General features: G+C 33.6%; 3 protein-coding genes across 9 annotated transcripts in view; 1 reads left to right on the top strand and 2 right to left on the bottom strand.

Annotated features, from left to right (window-relative positions):
- C4H12orf50 (chromosome 4 C12orf50 homolog) overlaps positions 1-4,621 on the bottom strand; it is a 34,299-nt gene extending 29,678 nt beyond the window's left edge. For all 3 annotated transcript variants that reach the window (XM_047550943.1, XM_047550942.1, XM_047550941.1), the window contains exons 1-3: positions 4,219-4,621; positions 636-755; positions 173-293 (exon numbers count right to left, since the gene is read on the bottom strand). In XM_047550943.1, the coding sequence (XP_047406899.1) occupies positions 173-293; positions 636-647 (133 nt within the window). In that variant the 5' untranslated portion in view covers positions 648-755; positions 4,219-4,621. The remainder of the gene's footprint in view (positions 1-172; positions 294-635; positions 756-4,218) is intronic.
- A 1,613-nt stretch (positions 4,622-6,234) lies between these two features.
- Positions 6,235-19,356, top strand: C4H12orf29 (chromosome 4 C12orf29 homolog). Of its 3 annotated transcripts, none has more exons than XM_047548701.1 (7): positions 6,235-6,452; positions 10,524-10,641; positions 13,072-13,167; positions 13,852-13,968; positions 15,379-15,576; positions 16,345-16,514; positions 17,468-19,356. In XM_047548701.1, the coding sequence occupies exons 1-7, from the start codon at positions 6,363-6,365 to the stop codon at positions 17,654-17,656; spliced, it is 978 nt and encodes a 325-aa protein (XP_047404657.1). In that variant the 5' UTR covers positions 6,235-6,362; the 3' UTR covers positions 17,657-19,356. The 3 variants fall into 3 exon arrangements, with proteins under 3 accessions (XP_047404657.1, XP_047404658.1, XP_047404659.1); XM_047548702.1 differs by having other exon boundaries at positions 15,487-15,576; XM_047548703.1 differs by lacking the exon at positions 13,852-13,968.
- The window catches only part of Cep290 (centrosomal protein 290), a 93,614-nt gene continuing 91,744 nt past the window's right edge, over positions 17,599-19,468 (bottom strand). The window contains exon 53 of one of the 3 annotated variants that reach the window (XM_047548700.1): positions 17,599-18,601. In XM_047548700.1, the coding sequence (XP_047404656.1) occupies positions 18,374-18,601 (228 nt within the window). In that variant the 3' untranslated portion in view covers positions 17,599-18,373. The remainder of the gene's footprint in view (positions 18,602-19,468) is intronic. The other 2 variants (XM_047548698.1, XM_047548699.1) reach the window with 2 other exon arrangements.

Raw genomic sequence — 19,468 nt, forward strand, 5'->3', positions numbered from 1 at the left:
ATAGGTAGATGATGACATCTCATGATTCTTGATAGAATCATCCCAAAACATCCATTAGTTACTGAATTACATTGCTCACCTTGTTGTACTTTTATGTGTTATTCTACGCTGCTACTACAAAATCAAATTATTATATGGTATGTCCATGTTGTTAAAATACATATATACTCACTGCTACTTGGTGGCAGAAATAATCCATTGATATTTCGAGGTTTGCTATGATAAAAGATACAACTGATCTTCACACAACCAAGAGGCTGTGTTTCCCAGAAGCATGAAATGCTGCAATTTTGCTAGACAAAGAAAATGGGGCGGGGGGCGGGGAACATAAGGATTAGATGCCATGTTCACAATAAATACAATGTGTGACAACACAACACAATGTGACAAAACAACTGCAATTAGTGATTAGTATCGTGTTTTCCCTGGCCTTCAGCTCTGCTATTTAAAAGATGCAATGATATTTCCAAAACTTGTTTCTCCATTTTTCGCAGAATATAAGTTAAGCAAAGTGATACTTAAAATTAAATAGTGGAAGGAAGAACCATTTGTTTTCTATTCTGTTGTCAAAGCCTAATTTAACATTATCAAAAGGAGATGCTTTTAACACACATGATGATACTGAGTAATTTTACCTGCATTTCCATGTGTCTAAATCTGCAAAGTGGATCTAAACATTTTCTCTCTCTCCATAATGAGCACACAGTGTCACTGCCAAGGGCCTCCTCACAGTGTCGAAATCGGCACTGGGAACCCTAAAAAGAAAAAGTAAACAGTGTAGAAAACTCAACACATTAAACAGTAAATTCTGTTAGTGTTTAACAAGATCTGGTTGCTAATTATAAAAGAAATTATGAGTGTATCAAAATAGAAGTACTAAAAAAAAATACTATCAACACAACTCTGCCTTTTAGCCAATGGATCTATCTTTAGTGAGAAAGTGATAAGAAAATCTCAATGATTCGATAGTATGACATGTCACAATTTGCTCACAGAATCCTACTTTGGTTGTCAGTTAACCACAGAATCCACTGTGGAACAGAGAATAGAGATAGGAGACCAGTGATACCCTTGACCACCATCCAATGATTGAACAAACTAAGAAAACCAGATAGATATTTTAGGAATCACTATGTTATAACTGTGGAGATAATCAATCAATCTTTTTTCAGATCATCTGTTTTGTTAATCTATGACGGCACTGTTAAGTGTGTTTATATGGATAAAGTGAAAGGAGTTTAAACTCTGTTATTGTGGAATGTTAAATAATTACCACTTTATGCTGATATGTATGCTTTATGACCTTAGCCTACAAAGAGTTGCCTGTACATATATATATTGGCATTTTTATGTAAGAACAAAAGCAGATGTAGATTATTTAAATGGGCTGCTCTTACTATTTTTAATTCTATGTTCTTGTACACACAGATCCACAGTTGCAAAAAACTTCAGGCCACTGTCTTGAGGGCAGAGAGGTGACATATAAAAAAAAATTCCATTAAATTCTTCCCTCTTTTGACACATGCTCCTGGTTGTTTCTTATCTTTTAATTCCCCTCTATTTTTGGCTTCAGCCTCTTTCCCTCTTAAAAAAGTAGTGTGCAGAAATTTTGGGGTTAGATAAGCTGGTATCTGAAATCCCTGGTTTTACTACTTGCCCATAGTCACAAAGAAAAATATGCATCCTCTCTGTGGTCAATTTCCTCATTTGTAAAAAAAAGAGAATAAAATACCTTTCACCTAGGATAGATATAAAGATTATGTGACAGAAGGTATTGTGGTTGCCATATTTTATAATCATTTATTGAGGACTTAAAACCCATCAGTCTCTGGGCTAAGTACTTGATAATAAGCAGAGATAAAGAAAAACCTCTTTGCCAACCTGAACCATAAATTCTATTATTACTTATCATCCCAGAATTTAATCTGAAGGTAAATGAAGAGAGAAGTAAATTTAATTCCTGTGGTGAAAAAGACTGACTTCATTCGGGTTTCTTAGCAGAGATAAACATGTTAAACTAAACAATCTTCTCTTTCATTGGGTTCAGACTATCACAAACAGGAAGTCCCCAACATCAGGTTTCTGTATCTATTTGGTTTTATTGAGATCCATTAATCCTATCCTCAAATTTACCCCCATTTAACTTAATTTTTATATTTGGCTGTTTTCTTCATAATATATTCCCTTTTTCCATAATATCTAATGATTTGCTGATACTTGTTCTTTTAACAGGGGAAAAGTCAGTAATTGTGTTAATGAATTTCAAGTAGAGAAGCAGGTTTATTATGTTAAGTAAATTCAACTCTTTGAATTTATATGACTGGATCACATTAAACAAAGCAATACGCTATAGTGTGTAATGTGATATTAGGAACCTGATGTCTCAAGGAGCCATAATGTAGTAAAAGTACCATATAAAGACTGAAAAGTCAAAGGCATGTAACTGACACATATAAGGGTAATTTTAAACGAATAATAACTTTTAAATTATCCCAGATTCCCCAGAGAAATTCAGTATGCCAAAATACATCATAAACTTTTACTTCAGATTTTAAGTATATAAAATATCTTGTGGGAAAACAGTACATTTTGATTCAGCCATGCAAATTATTGCCATATCTTCATTTTACTTAAAAGCTTAAGCATGTGAAGGACTGTAAATTGTACAATATTTACCTTTATGCATGTGGAATTAAAAAAGAAATAGCAGTCATTCCCAACTTCTGCCATTTTCAACTCTCTTGCTGCTAATCCAATGATTGTTTATATATATAAATATATAAGAATTGCAGAAATGAAAATATAAGAACTATCAGTGTGTAAGGGGGGAAAAGAATTTCTTTTCCACAGTCTTTCAGGCTATCAGTAGTATTCCTTTAAAATTGACCTCCTGTTGATAGTACATTACACAATAGATAATTCTTAAATAAACTTAAATTAGAAGATACCTTCTCTAGCTTTGCAGAAATGTTGAAAGTGGTTGCTAGTAAGCACACAAACTCAAACTTCCAGAATTTTCCCCACTGTTACCTAATCCATTGTTTGCTCATCATAAATGACCTCATCTTTAACTGTAGGGTAGTTTACTTGCAGGCTACTTCCCTTACTCAATTCTGGTTTATTAACCCCAAAAGACTAGTAAAAACAAATTAGTATATTTTATTTTTCAATGTTCTGATTGAATATGAAACATAGTTTATACTTTCACTTTTAAAAGTAGTGTAAATATCTCACAAGTAAATACTTATTTCTAAACCCTTTTCTTTATATTGTGTGGAAACAGAACTAAAATTTCTAAATAGAATATGTAAATATGCTGTTCATATTCCAAGAAAATAAATACAATTATTTAAATATGTACTTGCTGTTATTCACTGGCTTGGGAATAAAATCATATTCATGTTATGTTACCTTAGCAGGTATCTGAAAATAAATTGGACCAATTATTCATTCTGTAGCTTTATCTCATTTCTTATTCATCATAAAAGGAATAGTTTCTTCCTACAACAAAGTTTCCAGAGAGATTGAAAATTTTGAAAATTGGTTGAAAGCAACATGAAGTACTCTGATTCGTAGAATGAAACATTTCAATCAGCAGTTACTGAAATCCTCACGCTACTGTCTTTACTAAAAGAATCGGAACCTGGCAGAAATCAATACAATTTTCATCACAGGCAACTTAGAGATGCCCGTGGAGATGGCAGATCACAGTAGATTAAAACTGCAATATCATTTTAATTGGAAATTTAAAAGATTATGACAAATATGAATTTCCACTTTGGTTACATAAAATAGGCAAGGTTGGTATGAACCTTTTTGATACAACGTTTTAAAAATAAAAATCTAGAAACAAAATAATCTAATATTTAAAACAGTCGTTTGTCTACAACTGTGATAAAAATAAAATAATGAAAAAAACTAGATAGTACTAGAAGTAAATAAAGAGTAAATAAAGATTTGGCTAAACCCTTTGAAAATATTTGCAAAGATATATAGAAAAATATATATTGACTTTTGTTAGTCCTCCTAATTCTGGAACAACAGATATTCATCTTAAGTACATAGACAACTGGAAGAAAAATCATTAAGTAGCAAAATCTGTATCTACTTTTGAATTTGGAGTTTCACTGGACTGTTTTCAAATACTATTACCAACACCACTAGTGCATGATTACATGATTTTAAATAGGTGGAAAAGATGAAAAAAAATGTTTTTACCTCTTGAAATTAGGTGTGAAGAGCCACATTCCATTAGATACAGCAAAGGAGGTCAAATCTGTATAGGGATTTGTTTATTTCATTGCAGAGCACATTAATTTGATCTGGTAGTCTTTAGGGTACCTGGAGCCTTATCTTCTCCTTTTAAAAATTCTCTCTTCTGCTTCATTATTTTTTTCTTTCTTCACTTCTATTCTTTTCTGTTGCAAATTTTCTTTATAGAAAGCTATGGTCCTATGTATGCGAATTTTTACTACCTGTAGTGAAAAGTGATAGGAACTTTGTCTTCTCAACTAGGAGTAAAACTGAAAATTCCTATGCAATTTCTGTTGGTGAAAGTAGAATCACACTGAGTGTCCTTCTTGATGCATGTTAGAGCACTGACACATCAGTCAGAGATAAAAATCTTTCTTCCAATTTGTAATCCTGTAATACCACTTTCTGTGACTGGTAGCAACTCCTAGTTTGCTCATGGAGAGTGTAAGAAGCAGGTGAAGCTGATGACTGTTACCCATTATAGTAGCTGTCTGCTTTAGAACTGTGACTTGATCCTTTGACTCTTTCTCTGTTTTAGACTCTTGTGTTTTTACCAGACTTTGCTCTAGATGCGGCTAAAACTAAAGTACTGGAAACTGTTTCATGAAAGGCGGTTAGCTTTGCTTCTACTATTCAAAGAGCAAGTAGAATGTTTTGAAAGATTATATTTTCTCAGAAAAACAGAATGTTGCACCTAGAAGATTCTGTGGCGGTTTGAGAAATGACAGTTGCTAGTTGTGAAGGTTATTTCATTGCCTCTTCCAGACTCATAAGGTAAGTAATAAACTGCTTTTAAGGGATTCCTCTGGAAGAAAAAAGTCACAGGTGCCCAATTCTAAAATGCTAAGAAGTTTCTTGTTCCAACATCACACAGTCACCATCATATTTTCTTTTCTAATTTTTTTTTTTTTTAATTTGGGGGTGGTGGTTGTGTTTTCCTAGGAGAAAATTAGAAGAAACACTTTGAAATGGCAAATTTTTTCCTCTCACCCCTCCCTCTAAAACCCAGCAATCAATCTGAACTTTCTCTTTAGGAATTTTTCATTCTTTGGGAACCCCCTTATTATACAGATAGCTTAAGTGAAATATTGTTTAATTTTTCTAAGGGCTATGTCTATGAAATGCTGGGCAGTTGGATACATGTAGAAAACACAATTACAGAAATAACTGGGTCTGTCCAGGCACATAAATGAAGTGTAAAGTCAAAATTCCCTTACAAATTTAGACTGAGGATTACTAAATGCAATATGTTAGAAAATCTACTATTATTTTATTCAGTCATTGGCTAACATACTTTGAGAAATGTCAAATAAGAATTTTTAGTTCTAAGTTTTTAGTTCAGTACTAAAACTACTCATGTCGAGCTCATCTTTAAGATAAATAAGATTCTTATGAGAAACTCAAGAGTGTGATATGGTTGTTGGTAGTCCTGTGGGTTTGGACTAGTGTAGTGTTACACTTCGCACTCATTCTGGAAAGTCCATAAGAACCAATTTCAAACATTATATACTACACAGTGAAAGCAATTCGAAGGGTAATTTTTTTTTTTTTTTTTTTTTTTTTTTTTTTTTTTTTTTTTGTCTCAGGTGTTTTAGTTACAGCTTTTTCTGACTTCCTGCGAAATCAGTTTTCTCTCTGGGATCAGAAAGTATCTAGTTATTTCTAAACTTCTATAGTGTTTCCCCCACCACGAACAAGCAAGTAGGTTTCACTAGTACGGTGTTAAATCACCATCTGTAATTATTGATCACTTACAACTCGATAGTGTATAATTTTCGACAATACCATCGGTTACTAGGTGTGGCCACGTACACACAGTCGGAAACGGACCTTGGTGTTTTTCAGTCATAAAAACTAGGGGGACACACGTGGGAGCGCACAGCCTGGCGCCTCGGCGCCGCACTACAACTCCCAGAAAGCGCCGCGGCCAGTAGGCCGCTTCCGGGCCGCGTCCCCGCCCCTCGCTCGGGTTGGCAGTTTTAGGGCGCTGTTGCCGTTTGTGGGCGAGGAGTGTGAGTGGCCTGAGCCGGCGGAGGACTGCTGCTGCTCTCCGTAGTCCGGACCCCAGCCTTTTGGCAGAGAGGTCGCCACTGCCTTTGAGGCCCACCATGAGACGCTTGGGCTCCGTGCAGCGGAAAATGCCGTGTGTGTTTGTGACGGAGGTGAAAGATGAGCCTTCCGCCAAAAGGGAGCATCAGGTACAGCGCGGCGGCCGGGTTTGAATCCGGCGAGGGCGGCCACGGACTGTAGAGCTGCCCAGCAGGCCGGGAGCATTTTGTAGGTTTTGCTGGGGAGGTCTGGGTTGGGAGTCTGAGTGTCCTGAGCTCCAGGTTCCCTTGATTTCTTAATTGTAAGGGGAGGGATTGTGGGAGGTATTTTTTTTTTTTTTTTTTTTTTTTCCTGATCAGGCGATTCAAGCTTGCTCTCGCAGGGAGATGAAAACCCACAGGTCCTAAATAACATTCTTTATTCTCGGGTTAGCATTTTTTGGGGAAAACCCTAAGTCGTCAATCACTGCAGTTCAAGCCTGACTACTTTTGGAGAATGATGAGAAAGTGCAGATGATACTAAAAGACTTGGCTTTACCTCTCCTAACCTGAGAGTGGATGGCAGTGTTGACACCTAGCCTAATTAGGTCACTAACGATCTGAACCCCTGTATTGTTACCAGTAATTACCTACTTGATTCTAATTTTAGTGTTCCTGTTTCAAGGTTTTCTATTCGCCTAGCAGCGTCTTTTGCATAATGAACCCTAGGAAAATACTAGTGGATAAATACTAAGTAGTCTACATCAGGTTAATTCCTTCATATGTAACAAAGTCCTTGAGGGAAAAAAAATCCCTGTTAGCGGGGTGTTTCCAACTAGAACGAAATCAGCATGGCATGTTCATTTTCATCATTAAAACTGGTCTTTTAGACTAAATGACCTTTAAAGTAGATACTGCCCAGTTATCTTTAGTCCCACTTTCTAGAACCTGACACATGGTTAGGCACTAGATAACTATCTGTTGTATTAATGAACTCTCGAATCGAGTCATATAATTTCCCGTTCAAACTTGATGCTTTTTACTTATAATGTCTGATTTTCCATAGTCTTTTCTACTGCTATTCTTGTTATAGTTCTTAATATTACTTGCCACCCAGAATGGTTATCACCATGTTCTTCCCTAGTCAAAACTCCATATTTGCTACTCAATATCTATAGCAGTAGTTGCCAACTTTTTAAGTCTCAATACCAAAACCATGCACATGCTTTGTCATTCTTGATAATGGTTCACTCTATGATTCTAAACTTTTTATGTTGGGGGAGTAATTTGTAAAACTTTCTACCAGAAAAATAAGTTCCTTACCACTCTGCAGTTGGTAGGAGCTTATAGTACTGTTATAGCAAAGCATCTACATTCTTATAATTTAAGGCTTTCTATTAATCAGTCCCCATCTTCTCCCTAACCTCTAAATGAAGTCTCTGTTTTAGCAAAGTGAACATACCAATTATAATCCTCTTTATTTTTGCTCAGGCCATTCACTTTGCTTGGATCACCTCCAGAGTTGTTTTAATTTTCCCAGGTTTTAATCTCCATAAATCTTTGATCAACTTAGTCATCCCAATGATTTCCCTTGTCCAGAAATTGTAGAGGTCCACCTGATCCAATTGATATTCACTAATACTTTTATACACACATGCCTTGTTTTTCCAGTAATCATTTAAAAGTCTGATGACAGGTAAAAGAAGAACTTTCTGTATTCCTCAGTGTCTTGTTTTGTCTTTTGGCAATGTTGATAGCAAAGAGAGGTAGATATGAAGGAATATTTTATATTCATCCAAAACTCAATGGGCATAGTAATCTCCCTAGGAGCTTGCTAAATTTAAATACATACAAATACACACACACAGAGCTATTGACTCAGCCCCTCTGGCTTTACTACTCTAGTTAAACTGATACCCACTGATACCAGTATTGTAAGTTAGCAATAAATCCCCATTCAGATATATCTTAAAAGTACTAGAATGGGGCTAATTTCCTAGTTTACTTCACTCTATTCAAAGTAGTACTTCTGTACACCAGCATATGGTTTATATTGTGCGTTGTTTTTCACATTGAATTAGACTATAAAATATGGGCATAAGTTTTGTTTCAGAAATGAAAATAACAAAAGGTGGGTAGGAACATTAGAACTGTCCTTTCCTCCATCCTTGATGTTAATTTTTCTTCCTGATTGTAGAAAAGCCATAAATCAAATAAATAATCAGTTTACTATTGACAAAGATGAAAGGAACATGAAATGAATACTCTCAAAATCTAAGAAAAAAGGAAAGAAATTCTTGGTAGTTTTAACAGTGAAAACTGTTAGGTGTAAAATATGAATAAACCAAAATCAGCCCCAAATGTTGAGTATGCATTGTGCAGAGAATAGAACTTAAATGATAGGTACAATATATCTAATTTGGCACAGTGATCCACCTTTGGCCATTGGTGAGGCTAGATTTCCCAGAGTCCTCATTTGAGGCCTCACCCAAGAGGTGATGCCAGTGAGTCTTATTCCTTCTGTATACTTTGCCTGCCTAGCCCACGACAATGCATTTCACAAACTAGATGCCCAATCTTTGTTGAATAAGTGACAAGATTTTTAGATTGACATAATGAAACGTTTGAATACTACATTCAAAGTAAAAGATTCATGTGATTGCATGGTGTTATCAGCTAACTGTGAAGAAAACTATTATCAAGCAAAACCTAACTCAGAAGAAAGAGGTTTTATTTATAGAGGCAATTTTCATTTTGCTTTGAACTTTTATGAAAAATAAATAAATAAATGTAAACAACCATAGTTGATATAGCTTAGAAATTTAACTTTGTAATATTTTAAGGTCTGTCCAATACAAGTCATTGTTAATAGTAAGAAATCATCAGAGGTTAATTTTCCTTTCAAGCAGGTGTTTTCCAGAAGAGTACTTGTTGCACTGTACAATGCATCTGAACATTTTTAAGATGTTAATTCAAATTCTGAATCTTCAGAATGACTTTAAAGTCTATAATCTAAAGTATTTAGGCAGAGATGCAAGATCCTTCATAATGGATCAAAGATGAAGTATTAAGAAAATAGTATTATGTTTATTATACAGTTGAGGAGGAAAAGCATATAAAACAAGTAATTCTGATTGACTTGGTTTTTGGAAAATGCTTTGTAGATAATAGATATTAAGGATAAAAAGACAAAGAAAGAGAGACTGAAATTATGTCTGCAGTTTCTTCATGATTTTGTCCAAATAACAAGACTATGATTTCTTGTTTATGCTTTTATATTTTTACTTTGTAAATTTTCTGTAATGAGTATGTGAGTTTTAGCTTTCCAAGAAAAAAGCAAAAACAGAATACATATCTCTCTTGCCTGCTCCCTGAGAGTGTGGCCTGAGGCAGATTCTTGCTCACTTACAAAGAACCAAGTCTTAATTAAAAGAACAAATTTTGTAAATAACTGAAATGTTTGTACTAATAAGAGAGGGGGAATGTCTCATGTATTAAAGAGTAGATTCATTCTTGGAAAACTGAAAAGTATTATTGGCAAATACTTGTATTGAACCACCGAATTATTTAAAGTTCACTTGATAAGATTTTACTTGCACTTGTTTCCAAATACAGTGACTACCTTGCATTCTTCAGAAACATCAAGGAACCACCTGATTTGGGGTCTTCCCCCCACCGCCTGCCATATTTACTCGGTGTATTCCCTTACTTCAGAGAGCTCAAATATTACCTCCTCAGAAAGGGCCTCCCTATCCACTATATGTAAAATAGTACATCATTCCTGTCTTTCTTTTGTCCCATTTTTCTCTTTAGTACCTGTCATACCTAATAATATATTCATTTTATTTCTGTTGTATCCCTCATTACAAAGCAGGTTTCACCAAAGGCAAGTACTTTTTTCTTTTGCCTTCTATATTTCCATTGCCAAAGAAAGTATTTAATAGTAGGCATTTAGTAAATAATTATCTAATTAATATCTGATGTGCATATTGCATATTGATGTGTTGTCATTACGGTGGATGAAGAAACATAATTTGCAGTCTGAAAAATCTGGATTTTTTGTGATAAGGTAAAATGGAGTGGGTGATTTAGAACTTCACAGAAGAAATATTTTTAAATTGTCTTAAAGGATGGACAGGATATCTTTTAAAACCAAAACAAGTTAGGAACATTTCAGGTGAGAGTGTATGAGAAGGCAGAGGCTGTCTATCTTAAACCAGTTTTCTCTCTTTCTTTTTTAAGCCATTTAAAGTTTTGGCAACTGAAACTGTAAGTCACAAGGCTTTAGATGCAGATATATACAGTGCAATTCCAACAGAAAAAGTGGATGGAACATGTTGTTATGTTACTACCTACAAAGGTAAAATAAAATTGTAATGTTTACTACAAGTATTACTTTATCGATCATTTTAAAACTATATAAATCTGAAATGGGGCATTTGCTCATCATAAACCCTTAGGAGCCTTAGTAGCAAATTAAAATGTCATAATTGTTATTTATTACATCATTATGTTATTTCTCTTGGGGTAGGAAAGGGAAGTAACATTTAATAACTATTGAGCACCAGGCAGTACAATAAATGCTTAACACGTTATCTTTAATTTATACAGTAAGGTTCCCTGTATCATAGGTAAAGAAACAGCCATCTTAATTTGTCCAAGATCATATAGTTAATGAATGGCTGTACTGTTGATGCAGCCTAATTTTGTCTAACACTAAAGCTTGTTCTCATTTTTTGATTCCAGAGCTCTTTCCATTAGTTTTATTACTATTGGCAACGTCTCTAATTTCATTTAATGTACTTTAAAAGCGGTAGAAGTTCAAACAAAAACTGTCAACTATGTTAAGAAAAAAAATGCACTGAAAAGAATTCTTTGTGATTATTTCTGGATAGCGAGATTACCTCTCATTCTAGCAAAAGAAGTAGAACAGTTAAATGGGCATCCAGACACACCCTTTGTATCAGGAAATCTTTTCTGGAAAAGCATTAAAAAAATTCTTTTAAACTGGTAAATCACAGAGAATTTACCATCTTAAACATTTTAAAGATGGTGTACAGTACACTCATATTGGTGTTAAGTACGTGCATACTATGGTGCTTTCACCACCATCCCCAGAACTCTTCATATTCCATAACTGAGACTGAATACCCACATTCCTTCTCCTGCCAGCCCCTGGTAACCAGCATTCTGCTTTGTCTCTATGAACTTGACTTCTCTAGGTACCTCATGTAAATGGAATAGTAAGGTACTTACCATTTTGTGATTGGCATATTTTCCTTAGCATAATGTTCTCAGGGTTGTCCATGTTAGCATGTATCAGAATTTCATTTCTTTTTAAGACTGATAATATTCCATTTATTTAAATATGTAAATTATATGTATTTTCACATTTTGCTTATCCATTCAACCACTGGTGGGCATTTGGATTGCTCCTACCTTTTGTAGGAATAATGCTGCTATGAACAGGAGTAAACAATTCTCTCTTAAGATCCTGCTACCAAGTTTTGGTATGTGTCTAGAAGTGGAATTACTAGATCATATAGTAATTTTCATTTTTGAGGAGCTGCCATATATTTTCTAGTGGTGGCACCATTTTATACTCTCATCGACAGCACACCAAAGTTCTGGTTTGTATCCTCACTAGCACTTGTATTTTTGTTTTTGTTTGTTTTTTGATAGTAGCCTAATGGATGAGTTGAATATGCTTTTTATATTTACTGTTAAAAAGAACAAAAGATCTATTCAACCAGAAATGACAGTATAATTTTAATTTGGTTCTTTATACTTGTCTGGATAACTAATAAGTAATAGAAAATATCTGGACCAAAGTATAATTATTTTTTATAAACCTCTGATTTATATGTTTAAGGAAACAGCAAGATTTTTTCACTTTTTATATTAAGAAGCTTTAGTGTATCCTTATATATGGTTATACATGATAGTACCAATTAAACAAGTTTAACTTCTAAAAAAGGCTTGTGGAACTCCAGATGACAGAAGGACCCATAAGGTAACAAGGGCTTTAAAAGTTAAGGTTGGACTCTCTATGAGATAGCAAGAGGGCCAGAGAGGTCAGGGGAAAGCTGTATTTTTTTCTGCTTTAAATCCCTGGCAGGACACATTTTCTCAGATCAGGATCCATTGATGTGTGCAGGCAACTTTGAAACCAGGGATCCAAAATAATGTCTCAGCTAGAAATTATTCTGATTTTGCTGATCAGGTAGGTATCTTCCTACTAAGAAACCATTCTCAACAACAGAGCCCTCCAGGAGTCTAAAGCCAGGTACAACTCATCAAACTCACCTGTCCAATAATGCCGGCACAGTGCCCTAAAACTTACACCCATCTTTACAAAGCAGCACCATTAATCAGTACGTTTAATGGCTTGGCTGGGGTGGTGCTATGATTCCAGAGCTGTAAGAATTAACCCTCACAGCACAGTGTTAATGTGCAGGGGAGGTATAAATACAATTACCTGGTTATGATTCCATTTTGGATAGAGGTGTCTTTGGTTTCTCATGAATGCTATTAATATGATTATGGAATATCCTTATAAAAGGACCATGTTTTTTGTTCTTATCTCATCTCCAGCATTCTTTAATCGAAGTCAGTCTTTCATAACATAAGGTATTGTTAGATGGTATGTATCATAGACTGAATATTTTCCTTTGTCTTTTAGGGTTGCTTCTTTTGAAGAGATGACCTTACTGCTTATTGAGTCTTCTTTGAGGTTATCTTTCAAGATAAATTGCTTGCCTCTTAACACTTTCTTTTTATACTTTTTTAGATCAGCCATACCTTTGGGCTAGACTAGATAGAAAACCCAACAAACAAGCTGACAAGAGATTTAAAAATTTTCTACATTCAAAAGAAAACTCAAAAGGTTAGTGGTTTTTTCTTTAAACTTTTCAAATTTAAATAGCTGAAATTTGTGTTGTTTTTGTTATGGCATTTCTATACATTTTTATCCTTCTGAATTATTTAAGCAATTTGGAGAACAAAGATGATAGTTCATATATATAAGAAGAATGTTACTGAAAAATATTTTATAATATTTTCCTAATATTTCTGTGACTCTTCATCAGTGTTTTATTAAAACATACAATATTATAATGCCAGATACATTTTCATTTTGTATGCATAAGAGATATAATTTTATCAATCTGGCACAAATCTCAAAGGAAAATTAGCATTTTAAATTATGACATTAAGATGCCTTTAATTTTTATATATAATAGATATATATATACCTACAGTCATTCATGTTAATAATTTATGTATTTGTATTTATAGTACTTTAAAAGTTCATCATAAACCTATATAAAATGGAACATTGGCAACTTTCGTTAGAATATTATACACTATTTACAAATGGTGGTATATTCAGAATTGAAAATTTAAAATGTTACTACCATAACACTGAGGAATACAGTCACATTGTGGTAAAAATGTGACTAATTGTATCATACATTATGAGGTTTTATTAGCTATTCCCACTCTGAACCTGCTCAGTATTTTTATTTTATTTTTTTAAATGACCACCAATAAGATTATCTACTCTTTTTAGAATTTCTTTGGAATGTTGAGGAGGATTTCAAACCTGTTCCAGAGTGCTGGATACCAGCAAAGGAAATAGAGCAATTAAATGGAAATCCAGTACCTGATGAAAATGGACACATTCCTGGTATCATGAAATCTCTTCCTGACTGCAGTTTTGTGTATACTAGTATAAAAAATGAAAGGCTCATTCAATCAGAAATTGCAGAATTTAATTTTTATCTGGGTCTTTTCTTGATATTTACAATGCAAAACTTCTGAATCAAATTTATGTAGTCTTAATCTGTATCAAAAATGTTTCAAGCCAGGCACGGTAGTGCATGCCTATAATCCTTGCAGTTTGGGAGGCTGAGGCAGAAGGATCATGAGTTCAAAAGCCAGCCTCAGCAATTTAGTGAGGCCCAAAGCAACTTAGCAAGACCTGGTCTCAAAATAAAAAATAAAAAGGGCTGAGGACGTGGCTCAGTAGTTGTTTCATATTAAGCATGTCCTCTCAGGCTTACAGATTTTTCTAAGATGGACAGTTTACTTGCTGTACTCTGTGATAATAAGAGTTGAGGCTGCAGGTAATGGAATGGGCTCAGACCTTAAAGGCTCTGATATTCCGTGTAGTTTTAAGTTTATTCTGAAGATTCTGTTTACAGAGCTGTGCTACAACTGAACTAAGATTAAATTTCAGAAATAGAATTTTGTATTAAAGTTGGGTTTCACTGGAGGCTAGCAGACTAGCAAGGAAGTTATTAATTACTATAATTTGGGGGTAATGAAGGTAAAAAATGTGGTCACTATGGCATTGTCACAGTTTGTCTCCATTTTTGCAGAGTTCTGTACAATGAGAGGGTCTACACTGGCAATAAGACTTTTTAAGAATAGCAATAACTTTTAATACTTTTAATCAATAAATTGTCCAATATACATAAAATATTTTTAGTGGATTGTGAAACACCTACTGCATATCTTATCTCTGAAACTGACTGGAGAGAAGATAGAAAATTATTTTTTATTTTTTAAAATGTTTTAGGGCTGGGAAATAGCTCAGATGGTAGAGTGCTTGCCTTGCAAGCACAAGGCCCTGAGTCCGATCCCCAGAAAAAAAAAGGAAAGTTCATGTTTTTGGGCTGGGGAAATAGCTCAGTCAGGAAAGTTCATGTTTTTGGGCTGGGGAGATAGCTCAGTCAGTAGAGTGCTTGCCTTGTAAGCACAAAGCCCTGGGTTCAATCCCCAGCACTGCAAAAAAAAAAAAAAAATGTTTTAATGCTATCTTAAATTTGTGTTCAGTTCATAATGAATCAAGGTGAATTTTCTAGCAAGAGAATGTTGGGTACTGTGTAGTGGAATCAACCAGGTAATTCCTTAGAATAAAAAGTGAAACCATATTTTTTTTAAAAAAAGGAGTAAAACTTAACTTTCTGTTTTAGAAGTATATGTCTGATTAAAACATCCCAAAACTGGAAATTTACAACAGAAATTAAAATTTAACTGTTTTCAATCCAGAGAAACCAGTAAAATAAAAATAATTTTTTTCTTTAAATGATAGGTTGGGTACCAGTAGAGAAAAACAACAAACAGTATTGCTGGCATTCCTCTGTAGTTAATTATGAATTTGAAATTGCTCTGGTACTAAAACATTGCCCTGATGATCCAGGACTTTTGGAAATTAGTGCAGTGCCACTCTCGGATCTCTTAGAACAAACACTGGAGCTTATAGGAACAAATATCAATGGAAACCCCTATGGTGAGTGAAGTCATTTTCTTCTTCAATTATACAGACTATCATTTATAAAGAGCACCTCTTAGGGTCAACTTAAAAAATACATGCATAAACTAAAGAAATAGTAAGAATTTTGAGTTAAGAGCACCTCTTAGGGTCAACTTAAAAAATACATGCATAAACTAAAGAAATAGTAAGAATTTTGAGTTAGTTTCCTAGGCTTATAGCCATTTGTGTTAATCTTATATTCATGGAAAATTCATGACTAACAGTTTTGAATTATTAATCCAAAAGGTTGATTCTATCCTGTTTCGCTGTGATAACATTCTATAACTATGCATGAAATTAATTATTCAGGTGCAACTTTTCATTGCTTTTTAAAATTTAGATGAGGTGACTGAGAATGTACTTTGGCGAGGTAGTTCTTTTCACGTTAATGAAAACAGGAAAAAATAAGATACATAAGGAACTGGCAATGAATACTATATCAAGTTTCAAAATATATACCATGATAGATTTGAGTACACTGAGGGTCCTATGGAGTACACTCTTAACTGGTAAATGAGAAGATGGACCTAAGGACACTGAAGCTATAATAGCAAAGTCTTATGTAGAGATCAAAAGTAAACTGTCAGGTGTAAGGCTAAGACAGTACTTATATAAGGTATCAGTGATATACTATAGCTTTTTGGCAGACACTGAATGATAGTTGAATGTGGCTAATGGTATAGAGCATTCTTCCTGAAAAGTTCCTTTGAGTTAGTACAGCTAATGGCAAATTTTATCATTTAGGGTTAGGAAACAAGAAACATCCATTACATCTTCTTGTACCACATGGAGCATTTCAAATAAAAAATCTGCCTACATTGAAGCACAATGATCTGTTGTCCTGGTTTGAAGGTTGCAGAGAGGGTAAAATTGAAGGAATAGTATGGCACTGCCATGATGGCTGCTTAATTAAGGTAAGGCAAAAAAAATATACCTTGTGTTGGGTTATGTCATCTTACATTCCTCCAAGGAAGAAGTGGTACTCAAATTCTCTGCACAAACAAGAGCAATTCTGATTCTGAAGCCAAGAAATACAATTCTCTTATCTCACATGCCAACGACCTTTACAATGTGAAAGCAGTGTTTCCCAACATGCACTCCATGGGCCACTGCTTATACCAGCTGTTGTTCAGAATTAAGTGATACTACGTGTCCTCCTCTTGGAAATTCACAATGCCCATTAGAGCTCTTGACATACTATACCTAGTTTAACTCAGTATCTCCCAAACTTACTTGGTACATACAGAATGAATTATTCTTTCTGCACTGTTTGACCCCTGGACTTATCTATTTGATTTCTCATAGGTGACAGAATGCTGCTTTTTGCTATAATTGCAATTGGTTAAACATTGTTAGAATGTTCACAGTTCAGGGTTGGGGTGGAGAGCAGTTCTGACAAGTTAACCAGGGTCCACGGGTTATGCAAAACCTTAATGTAATGAACCAGTTTTCTCATATGTAATTTGTAATGTTTAAGAACTATGTCTTTTCAATCCTCTAGCTCCATACAATTCCTTGAGGTTAAAAATCTTGGATATTATTTTTAATAAGCCCTCTTTCCATTACTTCATATGTCCATTATCAGTTAAAGATTCTAATCTGTTGAATCTTTATCTGTATCCTTCTCACCAACCAATTCACTGTTAATTTTAATTTGTAGGCCAGTATTCATGTTTGAATTGCACTGTTCTAAACATTACCTTTCAGTCTTACCTTTGTCCTATCTATTCTTCATAAACAATTGAGAGTATTATTTCCCTGCATAAAACTGTTCATTGCAGGATAGTGAGGCATCCTAAATAAATAGATATAAGTGAATTAGATACTGTTTAAAAATTAAAACTAATACTCTTTTTTCTCTTTATAGGTCCATCGCCATCATCTTGGTTTATGCTGGCCAATTCCAGATACTTACATGAATTCAAAACCCGTTATTATCAACATGAATCTGAACAAATATGACTATGCCTTTGATACTAAATGTTTGTTTAGTCGTTTTTCGAAAATAGATAACCAGAAATTTGGTAGACTCAAAGACATAATACTTGATGTATAACGAAAATGCAATTAAAATTACATTTGTTATGTTAAATCTTGAATATTCTGCCATGTTAAAAAGTAAAAATGAAGTTTACTGTTGTCTACTGTGAAACACCATTGTCTTCTAGCATTTGAAGAAATTTTCCAGTTGCAAATACCTATTCAAATTTTAATTTAGAATCAACACATTAATTGTAACTTCTGAATATAAAAATGTAATGAACAGAAAGCTCCCCAAGCTTATGTAATTTGATTCTGTCCACTGTAACTGGGTGATAATTTAAAGATGACAATTAAACTAATAATGTTTTTATCAATACTTTAAATATCTTGAGCTCACTTTAATCTTGTTAGACATTTAACAAAATGTACATCTTAATCTTATATCTTAATGGCTGTATATACAGATCATAGTACTTGACAATCTTAAATAATTGTATATAAATTCTAAATGTTAAAATTGTTAAAGTTTACCCTCACACTTTTTTAAAAACTTAAGACATTATGAGTAGAGAAATTCACCATAGTTTATTATCTATTCTATGGTCATAACTTTCAAAGTCTTCAAAAATATATTTTTCTAATAAGTTGAAAATTTTCTATAATTTACTAAAATTTTCAATTTTAAGTAAAAGTAGAATATATTAAGGAAAATTTTTGGTTCACAGACTTGCTTGATTTACAGATGAAACAAAATTAATCAAAAGCTAATAAATACAATTACATAAGGCCTTCAATAAATGGGGAAATTAACAGGACTTTCTTCATCTTCGGACTGTTCAGAAGTAGGAACAGGGCTACTTAATTCAACTCCAAATTGTTCAGAAAGGTTTTTTAACTTCTCTTCTAAGAGAATATTTTTTTTCACTTCTTCTTTGTAATTATACTTTAGATCTTCAATTTCTTCAAAAAATGAAGGGTCGAAATTTTCCAGTTCTTTTTTCAGCTTTTTTATTTCCTCCTGTTAGAAACATATTAATTTTAAAAGTTGCACATAGAAATAGCATGTTTTAGGTTTGAACTGAAGAGAATAAAAGATAAAATAACTTGAAGTCGAATACAGTTAAAAAGGCAGAAGTATTTTCATAATATTTTGTTAATAAGGTTTTATTGTACAGGATAAAGAACTTGTTAACTGCCAAATTAAATGATATAGTCTGTAAATTATGTTCTAGCCTTTAAAATTTGTTAATTAACTCTGAGAATGAGATTTAATTTTTCCTTAAAATCACAACAGGAACTATCAATAAGTCAATCAAAAGTGAACTTCTGTATTCACAACATTGAATTTATTCTGGTTTAAGATTTTTCGTTTTGTGCTTCATTTTTATTTTTTATTACAATTATATACTTTTTGATGAATAATGATTAAGTTCTTATTAAGCATATTTATGACCAGAGAAACCTTGGGATTTCTCCTTTGCTAAGTTAGGCATCTGGTAAAGAGAGAAACTAAGCTTTACTGGCTATTTTAAATAGCCAGTGATCACCAGATAATTATCCAGGCCCCTTTTTTCTGTTGGTGGAATCTTAAAGTACATAAAGCACAGAAAAAAATTTAAGTGAACTATAACCTTAGAGGAAGATTTCCAAAAAAGAATTTTAAAAGGTACTTAAAGACACTGTTCCAATTGTGACCTAAAACTTAAGAAAATATCTTAACAACTGTAAAGAGCTATATTTGTTGAACTGAAAATAAATTACATTCTCATCCTTTCTAGTTGTTCTGTCTGAATTTGTTAGCTTTTAAACATAATGAGCTTTAAAATATCCAGGTAAAATAATGTAAGAAAAAGATATAATTCCTTGAATTTCAGGATGTGTACTT

Source organism: Sciurus carolinensis, chromosome 4, assembly GCF_902686445.1.
Source record: "Sciurus carolinensis chromosome 4, mSciCar1.2, whole genome shotgun sequence".
NCBI lineage: Eukaryota > Metazoa > Chordata > Mammalia > Rodentia > Sciuridae > Sciurus > Sciurus carolinensis.